At 45.2% G+C, this 19,278-nt stretch overlaps 1 protein-coding gene across 1 annotated transcript in view; it reads right to left on the bottom strand.

Moving 5' to 3' along the window:
* The window catches only part of gria3a (glutamate receptor, ionotropic, AMPA 3a), a gene marked incomplete at its 5' end in the record, with an annotated part of 134,654 nt that extends 116,519 nt beyond the window's left edge, over window positions 1–18,135 (bottom strand). The window contains 2 exons of the mRNA XM_080014180.1: window positions 17,498–17,656; window positions 18,048–18,135. Coding sequence (XP_079870306.1) covers window positions 17,498–17,656; window positions 18,048–18,135 — 247 coding nt within the window. The remainder of the gene's footprint in view (window positions 1–17,497; window positions 17,657–18,047) is intronic.
* Window positions 18,136–19,278: the final 1,143 nt, after the last annotated feature.

Raw genomic sequence — 19,278 nt, 5'->3', positions numbered from 1 at the left:
TATTCCCGGAACAACATCCCTACCAAGCCAATCAATGCCCCCTGGTGTCACCAGGAGGAGGACAATGTATGATTTTCAACCCGGTTGAGCTTAAGACCCACCTGCAGAGGGTGGAATTGGTCAGTCGGTCAGAGCGTAAAGATACCTTTCCAGTAAGGGAGGTGGTTCTGCATTTCTGTAATGGTTTAGATGGCTTAGAGCGGCAGTGATCCAAGGTTTAATTCCCAGCACAGAAATGGTAACATTACAAATGGTTGTTCCAGTTATGTCCAACATGGTTCAATTAATTTAGAATAGGTGAAAAGGCAGAAATTGTTATTTTTAGGTATTGTGTCATGTATTTAATGGGTTTTTAAATGTAGGAATGGGTTTTGGTGTGGTTAATGTTAGGGATTAGGACCTGAAAGGTGTACTTGACCAATGCCATATTGTCATACTGCAGGTGGATCATCAGCTAAACTGGATTGGAAATCACGTATGATTGATTCATTGTAATGTTGTTCAAGGAGCAACAATAGTGATGTTGAGCCAGAAGCACATCTTACTTGACCAAATCACATCAGATGCAAAAAACTACATTTCATTTAGGTCCTCCAATGCCTTAGTCATTAAAACTGTCAACAAACAAGCAACTTCCAAGACTTTTACATATACTTTGTAAGCTTATTGCTATGGTTACAGATTGTGAATTTAATACTGCTGAAAATGACACATACTATTGCTTATTAATTGACCCGGTAATGGGTGAAACATTAATGTAGCATTGGGATGTGAAAATATTTATACAGGCATCCATCTTCATAGCAAAATACCGGCAGTTTGAATAAGTAAATGACATGAGGGAAAACTGAGCTCATGGCATTGTGTCCTTCACTTCTCCTTGGATTCAATGCAACTGCTTGGGTAATCAACTAGAAATAATGGGGAAATCAGTGCACTGGTCACAGCTCTTAATGGACAAATACCCGAAACACCAGCATGCAATTGTGCAAGCTCTGGACTATGCTGCACTATAAAAGATTTATAGCAAACCTTATCTGCTGGCATCTGTGGGTTTTCTGGAAAGGGGAATTGGCCCAGTAAATAAGACACTTGTTCTAACAAAGTATTATCATTTTACTGGACATGTTTAACCAGTCAATAACAGCAATTTCTTACGTACCAAGAAATTGACCAACATTTATTTTCTGCTCTGGTACTAAATGCAGCTCATGGTATAAATTTAGGTGGGGCACACGCATGTGCAGCAACTGCAGTCAATTTATCACGTGCTGATTTTGAAACCTTTAACACTCATCGTTGCACCCTAGCCTCCATAGACTTTCTGTGACCCACCAGAAGTTATAGAGTGGCCCCTTCACACTGTCTTCACTACTAGGCAATAATGTCCCTAGTGAGCCTTTTCTCTTTAATTGACTTATAGAAAAATAAAGTAAATACAGAAAGATAAAAAATTTAATTTAAAAAAGTGATTGCGAGTAACTTTTACCTACATAGGTAGATAGGGGGTAATTGGATAGGTAGGAAGTTAATAGTAGGAGGTAGTTAGATAGAAAGACAGACAGACAGACAGACAGACAGACAGACAGACAGATGGACACTGTAGATAGATAGATAGATAGATAGATAGATAGATAGATAGATAGATAGATAGATAGATAGATAGATAGATAGATAGATAGATAGATAGATAGATAGATAGATAGATAGATAGATAGATAGATAGATAGATAGATAGATGCTGCTTGTTATTTGACAGTTGCTAAGCCCTGTCCAGTTCCATTCCTGCATTAATGCGACAATATACAGTACCTTGATGGACCTCAAACAAAGCAGTCGGCTTTCGAAAGCCATGGGAAACAGCGGTGTAATGATTACGTGAACACAGGCGTCTGGCTTAAATTAAACCATTGCCTCTTCGAGGTATGACACTAGAACTATGGGCTCAAAATTCTTAGATCCTAAGATTTCCCACTTTTCTACTTTTTTCAGGACTACGGTGACCTTTCTTAAATTAAATGGTTTGATCTCCCTTTCCCCTTTTGGAAAGCCTCCAGATGCAGGGAAATGTCAAGGCAGATGATTGAATATTCAGTGTGGGCTTCGCCATCCGTTCCAGCCTCTCTTTCAGTTCAGTGCTTACCAACTGTAGGGATTCTCCTCAAAATGAATTTATTTACTTCACCAGCAGAAATATGGATCTGGGCCAGAAAATGGTCAAAGGTAAAAAAAAAAAAGAAAGCTAACTAATACTTTGCTCAGAATGGCAGCAACAGTTTTTGTTCGTCAAGGTTAAATAGGGCGTCTGTTCTCCTGTGGGACTGATGAAATGATACATCTGGGCGCAAGAAGCGGTGAAGAACAGAGAAGTAAATCCCTGTGCGAGCAGTGGAGATATGCATCATTTACTTTATTGCCAAGGAGAATCTAAGCAATAGGCCATTTCTTTTACATTGCAGGGCTCTGCCATCCTGTTCAGAATACTGACACTCGGTTGTATTAATGAACATCTCACAGTAAAAGCGAAGTTAATTTCATTTGATGACTTAGATCATTTTCGTACCGTCTACATATCGCTCCTTTGTCGAACTTCCCCACCAGATCAGCCTTTCTACTTTCTATCACCTTTCTATCAACTGTTCCAGTTTGCATAGGAATTGCGCTCTCTCTCTCCCTGTCTCACTCTCTCTTTTGCTTGCCCTCCACTTCTCTGCATCGCAGCCTCTCCCGGTATCTCATTTAACTTACTGGGTGAAATCTGCAATCACGGTGGCTCCAGCACTCTATCATGTTTTCCAGACATATCAGGCTTTGAAACCCAGAAGTTCTCCCCTGCAAGGCAGCTTCTTACTGGGCCTATTTTATAGAATTCAGGCGAGGATGAACCTACACGTCCCCTGTGCACTGCAGAGCCAAATCTACAAAGTGCATTCTTAAAGCTCCATAGCTGAGGGGAATGATAACAGGACGAGGACAACCAACAGGCTCTCCGCCCTAAGTAGACCCTGTCCTTTTTATAAAATCTAACGCCACAGGCAGGAAGACAATCAATCCTTATTCATACTGAGTGCCTTTGCATCGAGGAGAAACTGTGAGATGAGGAGACCTCGAAATCGATCTCGGCCTTATGAGTTGAAAGAGCCCGAGAGCCTTGTGGTCTGAAGGGGCTGGATACTGCATATAGACACTGTGACCTCTTTCTCTGTGGTCTGCCCACTCACAGGAGACGGTTGTGAAAATGTTGTTGGTCTAATGAAACGCTATTGGTTACAAACTGATATTTTTACGTCGATATCATGACGATCACTCGAGGAATCAGGAGATCAGGAAATCAGAAAATCCACAATGACGTCACGGAACAAACCGCCATCAAATCCCTCTTCTAGGAAATAACAGGTTGGCTCCAAAAGGAAGAGACGTTTGGTGTCTGCTCTAGCTTCTCCTGCTCTACTTCTCCTCTATAGGGAATTAAAGAGGGACTAAATATAATACACATCAATATTTCCATGATTTGACCTTTATCTGATTTTCTCATAGACATTGATTCTAAGAATATGTAGCTGTACGACTGGGCCAAATGCCTCCTGGCCAGAGTTTATTTTTTTATTATTATTCCCTTTAACCATGCCTTGAGTCAGAAGCTGCCATGAAAAAAGAGGGAGTGAGAGCAGAAGACCTTGAGAAGACCTTTTTCTCTGAAGAAGGCGTCCTGGGGAAGCGACAGGGCCATGATCTCTGGAGAGTCGATGACAGCGATGGAGGAGGTAGGGGGGTCTAAGCCACACAAGGACAAGTAATACTACGAGTATTGAGGCCGGGAGCCCTTCCACCAACACAGGTTTACAGCAGAATAAACCAAACAGAAGGCCAGATTAACTTCAGAAAAGAAAAACAAAACAAAAAAAATTAAGGCCACAAGATGATCATTTAATTTGATGCACCAATAGAAATTACATGGACCAGCCTGCCTCTTAAATTTAATCTGTAATTATTTTGATATTCTATCCAACAAGTAGCATCTAACTGTTTAATACTATTTCATTCCAGGGACGTGTTATTTTTAAGGAAAGCCACGGAGAAGTTGTATTCAGTCAAGTCTAGTAAAGTTTATTTGTGTAGCGCTTACAAGGGACCTACAGTATTATGAAAAACTCACTTTTTCAGTGCTTGTGCACATACATTTGGGTCTCTGGTAGGCCTACCAACACACAAACTGTGAAATAAGACAACTCAGTCAGTTTTTTGTGAGCTGTCTGTTTCAGAAAACATGTGGTGAAACACGTAGTTTAGATTTGCAGCCCTGATCTACGTCATTTGGGGCTTCAGTAGCATTAGAACCACCCTCCGTCTGAGAGCAACTCTACCCATGGCTGGAGAAATAACACAGAGAATAGGGAGGACCAGGACAAATCTTTTTAAAGAAACAGGAATTAATACCAATTGGTTTTTTAGATAGACTAGGCTGCACCACATGATCCGCTGTGCATTTCTTCAAACAAAACCAATAAAAATTGTGGGTTTTATTAATAGTAGATGTATTTATTTTATTTTCAGATGTTGACATGAAACAAAAAATCCCTGTGTGTGGTGCTTCACTAGCAGAAATATGTGCGGTGTCCCCCCACAAGCTTGCAGATTGGCAACCAAAGTCGGAGCAAACTTTTAAATGAGGCCTTGTAGATCTAATATGCGTGGAGATTCAGCAACTGGATTGCTTATATCTCGCCTCAAATTTGATCAGAAACAGATTTTGGTCGAGGGATCAGGTGAAATCATTGAATGTTACGGACTAAATACAACAGAACCCGGTGTCAAGTATAAACCCCATTGGCTCACAGAGCCAGGAACTTGTGCTCAAACCCCACTGGCTAACAGAACCCGGAACTTGTGCTCAAAACCTACTGTATCACAGAACTCTGGGCCTCAGGAGGGTGGCTCATCCCAATTAAACAGAGCGTCAGGAACATGATGGATTTAGAGGCATGTTAGAATGGGTAGAATGCATAATATGAGTGGTATTTTCAGTAAAAAACTTCAAAGACATGTTTTGGAGACCTCAGAGACCTATATTAATTTGTGTAAAAAGGAGCATAATAGGTCCCCTTTAACCACAGTACAGTCTCAAGTGGCTTCACAAGCTTCACATTTCGGATTAAAAACAACAGCTTTCCCACATCCCTATGTTAAAAAAAAGTTCGTTGCAAAAAAAAAATCTTATTTCACATCTCCAGCCGAATACAGCACGTTATGGCGGCTTTGTTGGCGGAAGTGTTGTTGTTTGTGTTGGGACTCAATGAGAACTCGGCTGAGCAAACATCAAGATTTCAGAAGGTATTTCAGGACCTAAGTCTGACTGGGAATCCTCTTGCAGGCATTATGGCAAAATGTTAGCTGGAATTCTTTCTCCCTATTAGAGCAACACAGCATCGGGCAAGTTCATTCAATGACTCTGTACCCCCACGGATACTCATTATACCGAACTAACATCACAAAACTGACTGCTGTTCTAGAAGTGTTCGCAGACGAGTTGGGTTTTAATCCAACAAATTCAATATAGGGAAATCTGCATGATTGAGACGCAGTCGGGGCCTGTGGCGAGGAAAAAAAGACATCCAGTATATTTCAATGTGCTGCGGCAGGAACACGGCTAATACTCCTCCTACACATATTTTGCATACTGACAAAGCAACAGCCTCAAAACACTTGAATTGATTGCAGGGCAGGGGAATTGTTAGGAGGTATGCTGAGTGAACCCAGGTGCAGAGAACAAGGCAGAGGCGAGGTGGCAAAAATAGAGGTTTACTCAAAACAAGTACAAAAACTGGGCAAAAACAAATAAGAAGTCTCGGGAGCTTGGAACAAGAGCGTTGTCATGAGGTTAGACAAACTCAAGACTGAGCGCCCGAGGACACAAACGACAGGGTCTAAATAGGGACGACCAAACGAGACACAGGTGAAACATATCATCTAATGAGGCAGGGTAATCAGGAACAGAAATAGGTGAAGCAGAGCAACCTTGAAAAGGCAGTACTGGCGGCATCTAGTGGCTGATGCTGGTAGGACCCGGGCGAACCCTGACAGGAATAGAACGTTTCCGAAAGAGATGTGGTCTTGAGGGAAAGTGAGAATTTGAAAGAGTGTGCAAACTCTGCAGTGGAAAACTGAAATTAGGTGAGGATGCAAGTAAACAACACCACAGCCTCTCCACAAGAGAAAGTTTTAAAGAACGACTTAGGACTGTAGACGCAGCCAAATAATAAGTCAGAACTGTGGATTTCTACGCATCGTGCTTGTGAAACACAGCATGAAAATAACAGGGCTGCCCCCCGAAAGTCAGCGAGTCGAATCATCAGTCGGAAGCCCGTCAGTCGACTGAGATTCTTCAAGACAAAATGCACAGGGATAACATTTTAATGGGGATTTATAAATATGGCGAATCCCCGTCTAGGAACGGCTCCCGACGTTCCTCCAGGGAGTGTCGGGTGGCGACGGCGGAAATCCTGGATCAGAGAGGGGTCCAGGATATCCCGGGCCGGAACCCAGGAGCGCTCCTCCGGCCCGTAACCCTCCCAGTCCACCAGGTATTGCAGGGCCCCGCGGACCCGGCGGGAGTCCAGGAGCCGGCGGACCGTGTAGGCGGGCTGACCGCCGAGGAGCTGGTGGAATGCTTTCCAGAACCGGGATGCAAATTGCGGACCGCGGTCTGACACCACGTCCAGGGGCAGGCCGAACACCCTGAAAACGTGCTGCACCATGAGCTCAGCAGTCTCCAGAGCTGAGGGGAGCTTGGGCAGAGGAATAAAGCGGCAAGCCTTGGAGAACCGGTCTACAAGGACAAAGATGACAGTGTGGCCCCGAGACGGTGGAAGGCCGGTGATGAAGTCCACTGAGAGGTGTGACCAGGGCCGACTGGGGATGAGAAGGGGATGCAGCAGCCCCATGGGACGTGACCGGGGGTTCTTGTTCTGGGTGCAGATGGTGCAGGCAGCGACGAAGGACCGGACGTCCTGCTCCATGGTAGGCCACCAGAAACGCCTGCGGAGGAACTCGAGGGTCCTGGAGATCCCCGGGTGGCCAGTGAGGCGGGATGAATGCCCCCATTGCAGGACTTGTGATCGGACAGCCTTCGGGACAAACAGGCGACCCGGGGGCCCGTTGCCGGGATCCGCCTCCCTCCTTTGGGCCTGCCGGACCTGCGTCTCGATTCCCCAGCGGACCGGAGCCAAGATGCAGGAGCTCTGGAGAATGGGCTCGGGGAGTTCAACCAGCTCAGGAGGGTCGAACTGTCTGGAGAGGATACGACAGGATGAAGTTGAAGCGATTGAAGAACAAGGCCCATCGGGCTTGACGGGAGTTGAGGCGTTTGGCATCCTGAATGTATGTCAGGTTCTTGTGGTCGGTCCAGACGACAAATGGGTGTTGGGCCCCCTCCAGCCAGTGCCGCCACTCCTCCAACGCCAGTTTGACTGCCAGTAGCTCCCGGTTCCCTATGTCATAGTTCCGTTCCGCTGGGGTGAGGCGACGGGAGAAGAAAGCACATGGATGGAGCTTCTTGTCGTGAGTCCTTTGGGACAAAACGGCCCCCACTCCCACATCGGACGCATCCACCTCCACCACGAAGGGTAGGGTAGGCTCTGGTGTGGCCAGGACAGGGGCAGCGGTGAACCGCATCTTGAGAGCCCTGAACGCCCCCTCAGCCTCCGCAGTCCAGGCGAAGCGGGCTGTGGATGTACTAGTGAGGGCGGTGAGGGGAGCTGCCACCGTGCTAAAACCCCGAATGAATCGCCTGTAAAAATTGGCAAACCCGAGGAAGCGCTGCACCTGTTTGACCGAGGTGGGTGGTGGCCAGTCCCGGACGGCCTCGGTCTTGGCAGGATCCATCTGGACGTGACCCTCGGTGATGACGAACCCCAGGAACTGAATGGTGGTGGCATGGAACCCACTCTTCTCCAGCTTCACATAGAGGCCATTGGCGAGCAGGCGGTGAAGGACCTGTCTCACATGCTGTATGTGTTCGGGAAGGGTCCTGGAGAAGATGAGGATGTCATCGATGTAGACGAACACGGAGCGGTTGAGAAACTCACGGAGGACGTCGTTTACAAAGGCCTGGAAGACAGCGGGAGCATTGGCCAATCCAAAAGGCATGACCAGGTATTCATAATGGCCGGTAGGTGTGTTGAAGGCGGTCTTCCACTCATCCCCCTCGCGGACGCGGACGAGATTGTATGCGTTTCGAAGATCGAGTTTGGTGAAGATGGTGGCGCCTTGCAGTTGCTCGAAAGATGTGGACATGAGAGGAAGGGGGTAGCGATTCTTGACCGTGATCTTGTTCAGACCACGGTAATCAATGCAGGGACGCAGGCCGCCATCCTTCTTACCCACAAAGAAAAACCCTGCGCCCGCCGGGGAGGTGGAAGGGCGGATGAAACCTGAGGTGAGCGCCCCCCGGATGTACTCCTCCATGGCTGTAGTCTCAGGGGCAGAGAGAGAGAAGAGACGTCCTCGAGGAGGGCAGGTGCCAGGCAGAAGGTCGATGGCGCAGTCATAGGACCGATGGGGAGGAAGCGTGATGGCCCGTCTCTTGCTGAAGACCTCCCTCAGATCGGCATACTCGTGGGGCACTCGTGAAAACTCGGGATGGATGGGACCTTGAATACGGACTGGAGCCAGGACACGGACAGGAACTCCGGAGTGGGCAGGGGCTTGGGAAGGGGCCCGAGCTTGGACACGGACTGGAAACTCGAGAGGGTGAGAAGACAGACTAGAACGAAGACAGGTGGTGTGGCAGGCAGGGCCCCATTCGGTGAGACACCCGGAGGCCCAGTCCAGATGTGGGTTGTGACGGGCTAGCCATGGGTAGCCCAGGACCAGTGGAAACTCAGGAGAGTGGATGAGGTGGAGCTGGATTACCTCTGAATGTTTTCCCTCCAGTGACAGCCAAAGTGGGGCGGTGAGATGGCACACGCTACCGGAACCCAGTGGTCTTCCATCCAGGGCTGTCACCATGAGAGGATGCTCTAGAGGTGCCAGCGGGAGCTTTAGGGCTTTTGCTAGCCCTACATCCAGGAAGCTTCCTGCAGCGCCGGAATCCACCATAGCTTAGAGGGAGTGATGTTGATCTCCCCAGGCGAGGGAGGCAGCCAGCAGGACCCTGGTCGCCTCGAGCTCGGGAGAGAAGGTTGGCCTCGTCGCAGTTCTCCCTACCCTGGACGAGAGTTGGCTTTTTCCGAGAGCTCAGGGCAGGAAGAACGGAAATGCCCCGGGATCCCACAGTACAAGCAGCAGCGCTCTCTCATCCGCCGGTCACGTTCGGACCGAGAGAGCCGTGTGCTGCCTACTTGCATCGGCTCCTCCCTTGATGCTGGAGGCGAGCTCGGGATAGCCAGGAGATGCTCGGGAGGCCTCGTCCCCAGAGCCGCTCTGCGCGCTGGTATTGGTGAAGCGGGGAAAACGCGTTCCCCTTGTCTCTCCCGGAGGCGGTTGTCCACCCGAATCGCTGCATCGATGAGCGTGTCCAGGTCCTCCTGCGCCTCCCGGGATGCCAGCTCGTCCTTGACCCCTCGTTGAGGCCCTCCTGGAAGGCCGCGATAAGTGCCTCGCTGTTCCATCCAGATGCCACGGCGAGGGTGCGGAATGCGATGGCGTAGTCCGCCACGCTCTGTCCCCCCTGGCGGAGCCGGAGTAGCCGTGTCGACGCCTCCCTCCCACTGACTGAGTGGTCGAACACTCAGCGCATCTCCCCGGCAAAAGCCTGGTAGCTGGAGCAGGCCGGGGTTTGCCGATTCCAGATGGCTGTGGCCCAGGAGAGTGCTTTGCCAGTGAGTAGCGTGACCACGTATGCCACCTGTGAGCGCTGGGTGGGGAACTGTGACGGCTGGAGCTCAAAAGCCAGGGAGCATTGTGTCAGAAAGCCACGACAGCCCCCTGGGTTACCGTCGTACCTCTCTGGCGCCGGCAGTCGTGGTTCGCGGTGCTCTGGAGGACGCGGGTCCATGGGAGGCAGCGCTGGCGCAGGGGCCATAGGTGGAGCCTGTGCCTGGCTCTGCTGGACGGCCTGGGCGAGCGACTGCAGGTTGTCCAGGACTTTGTTGGAGAACCCGCTCGTGTCGGCCAATCGCAGCCCCTTGGTTCGTCAAGGCCACCCGCAGGCTCTCCACCTCTGGAGGCTGGCTCTCTGCTGGGTCCATGTTGTGGCTCAGTCTTGCTGTTGGGAGGTATGCTGAGTGAACCCAGGTGCAGAGAACAAGGCAGAGGCGAGGTGGCAAAAATAGAGGTTTACTCAAAACAAGTACAAAAACTGGGCAAAAACAAATAAGAAGTCTCGGGAGCTTGGAACAAGAGCGTTGTCATGAGGTTAGACAAACTCAAGACTGAGCGCCCGAGGACACAAACGACAGGGTCTAAATAGGGACGACCAAACGAGACACAGGTGAAACATATCATCTAATGAGGCAGGGTAATCAGGAACAGAAATAGGTGAAGCAGAGCAACCTTGAAAAGGCAGTACTGGCGGCATCTAGTGGCTGATGCTGGTAGGACCCGGGCGAACCCTGACAGGAATAGAACGTTTCTGAAAGAGATGTGGTCTTGAGGGAAAGTGAGAATTTGAAAGAGTGTGCAAACTATGCAGTGGAAAACTGAAATTAGGTGAGAAATGCAAGTAAACAACACCACAGCCTCTCCACAAGAGAAAGTTTTAAAGAACGACTTAGGACTGTAGACGCAGCCAAATAATAAGTCAGAACTGTGGATTTCTACGCATCGTGCTTGTGAAACACAGCATGAAAATAACAGGGCTGCCCCCTGAAAGTCAGCGAGTCGAATCATCAGTCGGAAGCCCGTCAGTCGACTGAGATTCTTCAAGACAAAATGCACAGGGATAACATTTTAATGGGGATTTATAAATATGGGGAATCATAAATATATTTTTATATGTGTGAATCGGACACGGCACCCCTTGCGTCCCGATCGCAGTGCCCCGTTCCTCCAAGTAAGACATTACATAAAACAAATAAAAACAATCTGGGGACGGGGCATAAGGAGACATAAGGAGACGTAAAATAAAATAACCTACACCTAAAATAAAAACACACTATTAAGCGCACCGATCACGGGCACCACATCTGTGGTGCATGCATCGTTGGTACTGTCGGAGAGGGAGACAGGTGCAAAAAATATGCCCCGATCGCTCCCTCTCCGCCCCTCTCCCCCAGGATGGCGCCCTATGTGGTCACCTTTCTCGCCTATAGGAAGAGCCGGCCCTGCTCCCCCCCGTGGCCGAATAGTTGAATATTCACATTGAAAAGCCAGTGTCGGGTACAGCCCTAGAAAATTCCATCTGAAATTTGATTTGCTATGTGTACAAAGTAAAATAGTTCCCCATTCTACGACTAAGGTGTGAGCCACTTGAATGAAACGTCTGAAGAACTGAAGGTCAAAGATGTGATCACATTGGGCTTCATTCACTAAAAGTAAGATTATGTTTTTCTTCTTCTTCTTCTTTCTTACTTGAAATTGAAGACATCAGAATCCTGGAAAATTATATTGCAAAAATTTCACAAAATGTAATTGGCATATTAGAACCACAACTAGTAAAACCTTGTAAATATTCATTAAAATATTCTAAAATATAACAATGATCAAAGATTAAAGATTTCCTAAAACATTCACTATTTCTATGCACGTGAATGTGGCACATTGTGAGCTTATTGAAGGAATATTAAAACTAAGTAAAAATGTAACTTGCTCTCCTGTGTCTTTCTAGTCATTTTTATTATGAAAAAAAACATACACATACAACACATACGGACTAAAGACGAGGATGTGCTGAGGATGGGTATTAGATACATTTCAAATCAATGTTACTAAATGATCTACAGTCCTCTGTGGCATGTTTCCTCTACGATTACACTATTTGGCGCAGTCAGTATAGCTTGTTGTCCTTGAATAATCCCAGGTATCATTTAGTGAACTACAGTTTAAAGGCACATTAAAGGCAGCTGTGCTCTGTGGGCACAGCGTTGTGTAAGACTGCAACATTCTGCTGCAGCGTCATTGGAGCCTGTCAGTAAGAATCACTGTCGCTCTGTTGCCATGCTGACATGTAAGCACATTCTAATGCACAGGATGAAAGGGGAACTGCACATCCCAGCAGCTCGCCCTCGCAACTATTCTGCACTGTTCTGCCATTTCACAGCATTAGGCTGCTGCTCTACGGGCCATAAACCAAACAGAGACACAGACACAAACTGCCTCAAAACCCATTATCCAGCTGATTTGAGACTGGATGCAATTTCCTCATAAATGAGTCATTTGACTTTGTCAGCAAAATGACATCTATCTATCTATCTATCTGTCTGTCTGTCTGTCTGTCTGTCTGTCTGTCTGTCTGTCTGTCTGTCTGTCTGTCTGTCTGTCTATCTACAGTCCACTTGATGAAGTATGTATCCATCCATCTATCCATGTCTATCTATCTATCCATGTCTATCTATCTATCTATCTATCTATCTATCTATCTATCTATCTATCTATCTATCTATCTATCTATCTATCTATCTATCTATCTATCTATCTACCTATCTACAGTGTCTGTCTGTCTGTCTATATATCAATTTATCTAGTGTCTGTCTGTCTATCTATCTATCTATCTATCTATCTATCTATCTATCTATCTATCTATCTATCTACAGTATCTGTCTGTCTGTCTTTCTGTCTGTCAACAGTATGTCTGTCCGTCTGTCTATCCATCTACAGCATCTGTTTGTCTGTCTATCTACAGTCCACTTGATGAAGTATCAACATGTCTGTTATCCCAATGATACCAGGGCATTACTATTACTGAGTGTAGTTTTAAGTCAGAAAACCCCCAAAATAAGAAGAAAAATTATTTTCATGCTGCGACATGAAAATGAAGACAGATGTCCTGTATCACACAAGACATTTCTCGGTCAGAAAAATGATGTTATTGTCATCTCACCCAATGAGAAAGCCATGTCAAATGTGAGGATGAATGCTTGTCAGCCTTGCTGCAGGTCATTCAAACTGACAGGATGCTGGCTGAAGCAGCACAAGCTAAGATGTGTTTGTCAGGACTTCGTCATAATAAAAAAAAATGGTCTCAGTGATCCCAAAGCTACTGTAGGTAGTTAATTAAAAAACATTCAAAATGTAAGATTAAAAAATCAAGTCAATCAACCAATCAAATTAATCAACATTAAAATGGTCTCATCTCAAAATCGTTTATGTTGCAATATTGATTGCGTATGCTGAAAATATATGACATTCGATATACGACATATATCGAGAAAATAAATAGTAATATGTAAAAATGTGCATTATTGCATGCATATTGTGAAAAGAAAACTGTGTTTTTGACACAGAAATTAAAAACCTATATTGTCGATACATCACATCTCCTTGGATTTAAAATCTCCATTGCATAAGTGAGGACAGTGGCTGACTCATTATAGTCAAAAGTTCAAATCCAGCCCTAGAGTTCAGAACAGAGCTGGAAACTGTGTCCCTCAACTGTCTCCCTGGATGCCAACCTCAAACAGTAAATTCACAGGAACTTGTAAACGACCTGGCAGATGCGGATTACAATCCCTTACAATGCACCTCCAGGCTTTCCTGGGCTTATTCTTCATCTCCTTACAAGGCAAACAGGGCCAAATGTGATCTGGTTCTTCCATGTTAGAATTGACATTTAGAAAAAACATTTCTCTTTACATAAAGTTGGGGGGTTCCTGGGAAAACAGAGACAATGTTTTAAAAAACTCCCCCTCTGAAGGTAGAGGCCTTTGTCCTCATTCAAAATAAATGATCGTAAGCATTTTTTTCTCACACTGTACACATGAGAGCGCCGTTAGAGTTCCACTGAGTTTCAGCAACACCGCACCCACTGAGTCACGGGCTGAGGGCTTTTTGGTGCGTCTTTGGGAGAGTATTTGCAGCAAAGACCGATGCAGAGAATTAAATTGGGTGAGTATTCAAAAGTGTAATGACTTCTGTGCTGCGGAATGATCAAGCAGTGTTTAAAAATCATTCTGTTCATTATAATGAATACATTTATAAATGATCTGTCATCTTATCTCTTTTTAACTCAATTACTTTGTTTCAAAGTTTCAATGTTGTATTGGTCCTATGCTTGACAGTACAGCCAGTGGGATGTAAGTGTTAGATCACTAACCCTAACCCTAATTAAGATGCTTAATCTTCAACTACTTTGTTAGTTCTTATCTGTCTACTTGTCTTGTTAATAGCCTGGGTACCTTTTAAAGTCTGAATGTTGTAACTTAGCCACTTCAAACACCAATGTCTGTGTTATTGTGACAATAAAGCTTTTGAACATGAATCTAAAGACACTGTTCCTTTAGTATGCGTCAGGTAGATTCTGCATATTAAAAACGTGGGTGTATCGATTTGAATTTCTGCTCTTCATTCGAATTAAATGTACATTCGGCTCTGACTTAGCGGCAGCTGTGTTTTAGCCCGCGTCTCCGACCTCTCGGTGCCTGACCTAGGCCTTAATGGATTTAACCTTCCCATTTTGCATCTATGTGCACGATCCATCCTTGCCCGGGGCAACATGTTGCACAACAAGACGCACAGTAGCTTCAGCCTGGTGTCACATGGGGCAGATAACGACTGCTTTGTCAAACAGAAAGCTGTTGGGATTAATTAATGAATCAGCTCACACTGACCGAATGGTGTGTAACTCTTAGCTGTATAGTTTGCATGCCACTAACATGTGTTTGGTGTCCAACGTAGGGCCACATACAATCTCTGAGGCAATGGGAAATTCTGAAGGGATCAGTGACGCAATAGAGGAGGGAGACACAATAAACAGAAAGATTGAACCATGGCAAATGAGAACTATAGAGTTGATTTTTCAAAACTAGGTAGAAAAAAAAACTGGAGCCACACACTTCAAGGCCGGTCTCTGACCGACACTTATTGATCAGACTGCCAATAACACAGTCAATTTCCATCAGGGATCTGCAGGATTCATTACGTACTGACCCAGCATCAACAGAGTGGGAATGTCCTCTTTTTTCCCCCACTGTCAGATCCATACTTGGAAAAAAACACCTATCAAAAGTCTGAAAGAAGTGCTAGTCCTGAAAGGTCTGCATGTGCTTTTCCATATTAAAGGACAACTGTTCACAGAACAAACTCAAACACTTTACTATTGAGAAACTTAGCACTCTGCTGCAGCTTCTCACCAATGCAATCCAACACGGCAAAGTCTGAGGCCGTGTGTTAGTGTATTTAGTGACTGGGGGGAAAGGTAGCTCAGGAGGTAGAGCTCGTCATCTAGTAATCTAACGGTTGCTGGTTCAATCCCAGGCTCCTCTTGCTAGCATGCTGTCGTGTCCTTGAGCAAGACACTTAACACCCCTAATTGCTCCTGATGGCTGCATCCATCAGTGTTTGAATAATTGTAAGTCACTTTGGATAAAAGCACCTGCTTGATGTATTAATATCCCATTTTTTTGCAATTGCTGCAGTAAATCCAGCGCGGAACATTGGCTACAATAGGTTGCCAGTTGGAAGTGACGCATACTGTATCCCTGTTTCTAGTCTCTTACATTAGCACGGATGTAGCCAAAAGAGTGGGAAGTCATTTTCAAAAACAAGAAGCTCATCATATTATCAAACAGTTTTTATATGTTATACATGGTCACTAAATGGTCACAAACCCTGCACTGTATCAGTTTTCAGGGTTTAATTGACTTTACTTTACCCCATTGTACTTAATTGAGGCACAGTGAGAAGCTGCAGCAGAGTTGTAAGTTTCTCAATAGGAAAGGGTTCAGCCAGGTTGTGCTCTGAACTGATGGGTCACGAATCACAGTGATGGGTTCCCATCACTAAATCATGGGAACCAACATTTTGACCTCAGTTAAAAAAACAGCAAAACTACCCTTTAAATGGCTTGCCTCACACAACGAACATCATCGAGAACATCAGATGTCTGGGTTATTAGGAGATAATTTGTTAGAATAAAAACGACCAGTCCTTAAAAGGATTAGCCTTTAATTATTGTCAATCAGCAAATAATCTGGACATCACTCATCAATACAGACAATGAAGTAGGGATTAGTGAGGAGAGTGAGGTCGTCATTTAAGTAATCATTAACCCTGATCTGAATAATGTGGATAATGTACAGTCGGCAGCTTATAAATGCACCATGCAAAGACTTCACTTACATTGGCTCCGAAGAAAGTTACTTAATTTCCATTTCCATTATTTTTCTTGTGAGGCAATGCACTAAAACGCTGAGGACTAGAAACAAGAAAATAAATATTTATGTTACAATCACAGCTTTCAAAATGACGTTCAAGATGATGGATGTGGCCGTGTAGTGTACTATTCTGTACAGTATACCTCCTTCCAACAACTTCAGCTGATGTGCCATTAAGCAATGCATTGACTCCACAGCTGTTACCTTGACTCCGCTAATCCACTTCTGACGAGAAACAATATCCAAAGAGTCTGTTGCATGTTTATAGACCAGCCCCGAAGTGTAATAACGTTCCAGGATGTTACGACAAGCAAAATCCCAGACGACGCCTAGTTTAATATTACAATATCAATGTCATATCAACAAAATGCCCCCAGCCCTAGTTAGTTGTTAGTTAAAATGAAAATGCCAAAGAACTCCTCGGACCGACAGAATCCAGAAGTGACAGAAGATCGACCGGTGATCCGATTTGGCTTCTGTTACACAGTAATTCCCCACAGCTGGTGAAGTGAGGGCTGAGTGTGTGGTCTGATAATTTTGTCAATTTCATCTAACACACCGACTCTAAGAGTGTGGTGTGGGTAAGTTTTTTTTAATTTAATTACACTTTTTGGCTCATTACATGTCCAAGCACTTGGTGAAATGTAATTAATTTATAGGCCACTACAACTGCCAAAAATGTGTGTATGCAGAGGGCATTTCACACACACTCTTTTGTACAGGGTGGGTGCGGAAGGGGAGGTGGGGGATTAACAAGCCCAAAACACATCACCGTAGCCTACATCATATTTAAGTGCAAATCCATGAGATTATCTGTGTTGGGAGGATTACACTTCCAAATTTAACAAAAAAAACTTTTTTCCCATCACCTTTGCTCAAAAACGGTCAAATAATTTTGTTTAAACTATGACTTCTTCTGATAATTTTCTTTTTTTTCTGGGTCACCTGAAGTGGTGGGGATATATTTCAACGTTTTCATCTAGCTACGGTGGTTTATCAAATTCCTCACAGCGGCCTACGTGCTCACAATGTCAAACACCATATAGAGGAGCATGTGCATAACCCAAATTCACTGAATCGCTGTTTTGTTTCGTTTTTTTAAGAGTGCAGGCTGAATTAAGTATCAATTAAGGCATGGCAAACGTGGCTTTTTTTTAACAAACGAATCTTACGGATTATCACTTTAACAGAAATGTTATAGCAGCAGCTTTGCAGCATTGGTTCTGTTCTCCGTGCACTGTGGTACTCACAAGCGTGTGTGACAGAGAAGCTGTTGGAGGACTCCAGGTTGTCCACGTTGTAGTTGAGGTGGAAAGGTTTTTCTGTCACATTCTGGTTGGTGTTGAAGAGTTGCACCGCGAACCTGAAGGCGCTGTGCTCCTGCACCGTGGAGCGCGTGAACAGGCCGCCTGCACGCACGCACGCACGAGAAATACAACGTTTGACTGAGGATGCAAGACAGGTGATCGATGCACTGATCAGGGATTACATGCATTCATCAGTGCAGCACCTTGACAGGATACATAGACAACGCGATTAGATAACGCAATTAGACAAGCAGCCTCATGACTTGTGATCACTGCAGGGGCTGCAACTCTTACTCACCAGTTAAAATGCATGTTGATTATTTGAAAGAAAAAAAAAGTCTAACGCAAGACATAGGCGTCAAGTCTGACCGTTCGACGCAGAGCGGCGAACTTGACGGCGAATTTGTGCCAATAACCGGAGCGACGATCAATGTTGAGGACACTTGTATGAAAGCCCCATGCCCTAATTTTACACTCCGAAGACTGAACTTACCTATGTTGATCTGATTCGGAAAGCCTGCGAGAGATCTCTGCCAAAAATACAACAAAAAAAGAACCGTGGCTCTTTTATGATTCCACATTCTCTCGCTCCCTCTCTCTCCGACAGCTGAAATCAACTCCTCGCAGGGTTGTGGTGCTGCAGAAACATTAATCTATCTGGTGCGCAGAGGGATCTAAGAGAGATGTTGATGATGGTGATGATGGTGATGATGATGATGATGATGATGATGTGAGAATGAAAAAAAATGCACGGACTTATATTATCAAAGATGGTGGTGGAGAGAGAGAAGCGGCTCCGGTTGTGAATGAGAAGCATCCAATTGGGGCGGAGAGGGGACGTTCATTAAACTTGATCTGACGTTGGAAATAGAAGAGTAGCCTCCGTCTCCCCGCCCTCCCCCTTTCCCCTCCCCCCTCCCTTCTCCTCCTCCTCCTCCAAACCTTCCTTATTGCAGAGTGGTGTGTGGTGTGAAGGGACGTCTAGTGTTTGGCCGGTGTGCTGCAATCTACTGCTGTCCTATCCAGGACAATGTTTTTGGGCATTTGTATTCAATAGACTTGGGGATATTATTTATGTATTTCTTGAGTGTGTGTGTGTGTGTGTGTGTGTGTGTGTGTGTGTGTGTGTGTGTGTGTGTGTGTGTGTGTGTGTGTGTGTGTGTGTGTGTGTGTGTGTGTGTGTGTGTGTGTGTGTGTGTGTGTGTGTGTGTGTGTGTGTGTGTGTGTGTGTGTGTGTGTTTGTTTGTGTGTGTGTGTGTATTCCTCTATCTATCTATCTATCTATCTATCTATCTATCTATCTATCTATCTATCTATCTATCTATCTATCTATCTATCTATCTATCAATTTGTCCATCTATCCATCATCCATCTATCTATCCATCTATACATCTATCTATTACAGTTCAGTTCTCCAGTTACTAATTTGCTACTCTGCCCTGAGGCTATCACTATCCCAGATAAGAGGACATCCAGCCTCAGTAGCCAAGCAGTACAGTGGAACTATCATACAGTGACCGATTCAATAACTATTTACAAAAAATAATATTCACTTGGTAATAAACACATTCCTGACCCTCACACTCTAGTGTATTTACATGTAGAACATTAGCTCCAGATAGATAGATAGATAGATAGATAGATAGATAGATAGATAGATAGATAGATAGATAGATAGATAGATAGATAGATAGATAGATAGATAGATAGATAGATAGATAGAT

This window comes from Zeus faber, assembly GCF_960531495.2.
Source record: "Zeus faber genome assembly, chromosome: 14".
Taxonomy (NCBI): domain Eukaryota; kingdom Metazoa; phylum Chordata; class Actinopteri; order Zeiformes; family Zeidae; genus Zeus; species Zeus faber.
The sequence above is the reverse complement of the archived record's forward strand: the minus strand, read 5'-3'. Positions and strand labels throughout refer to the sequence as shown.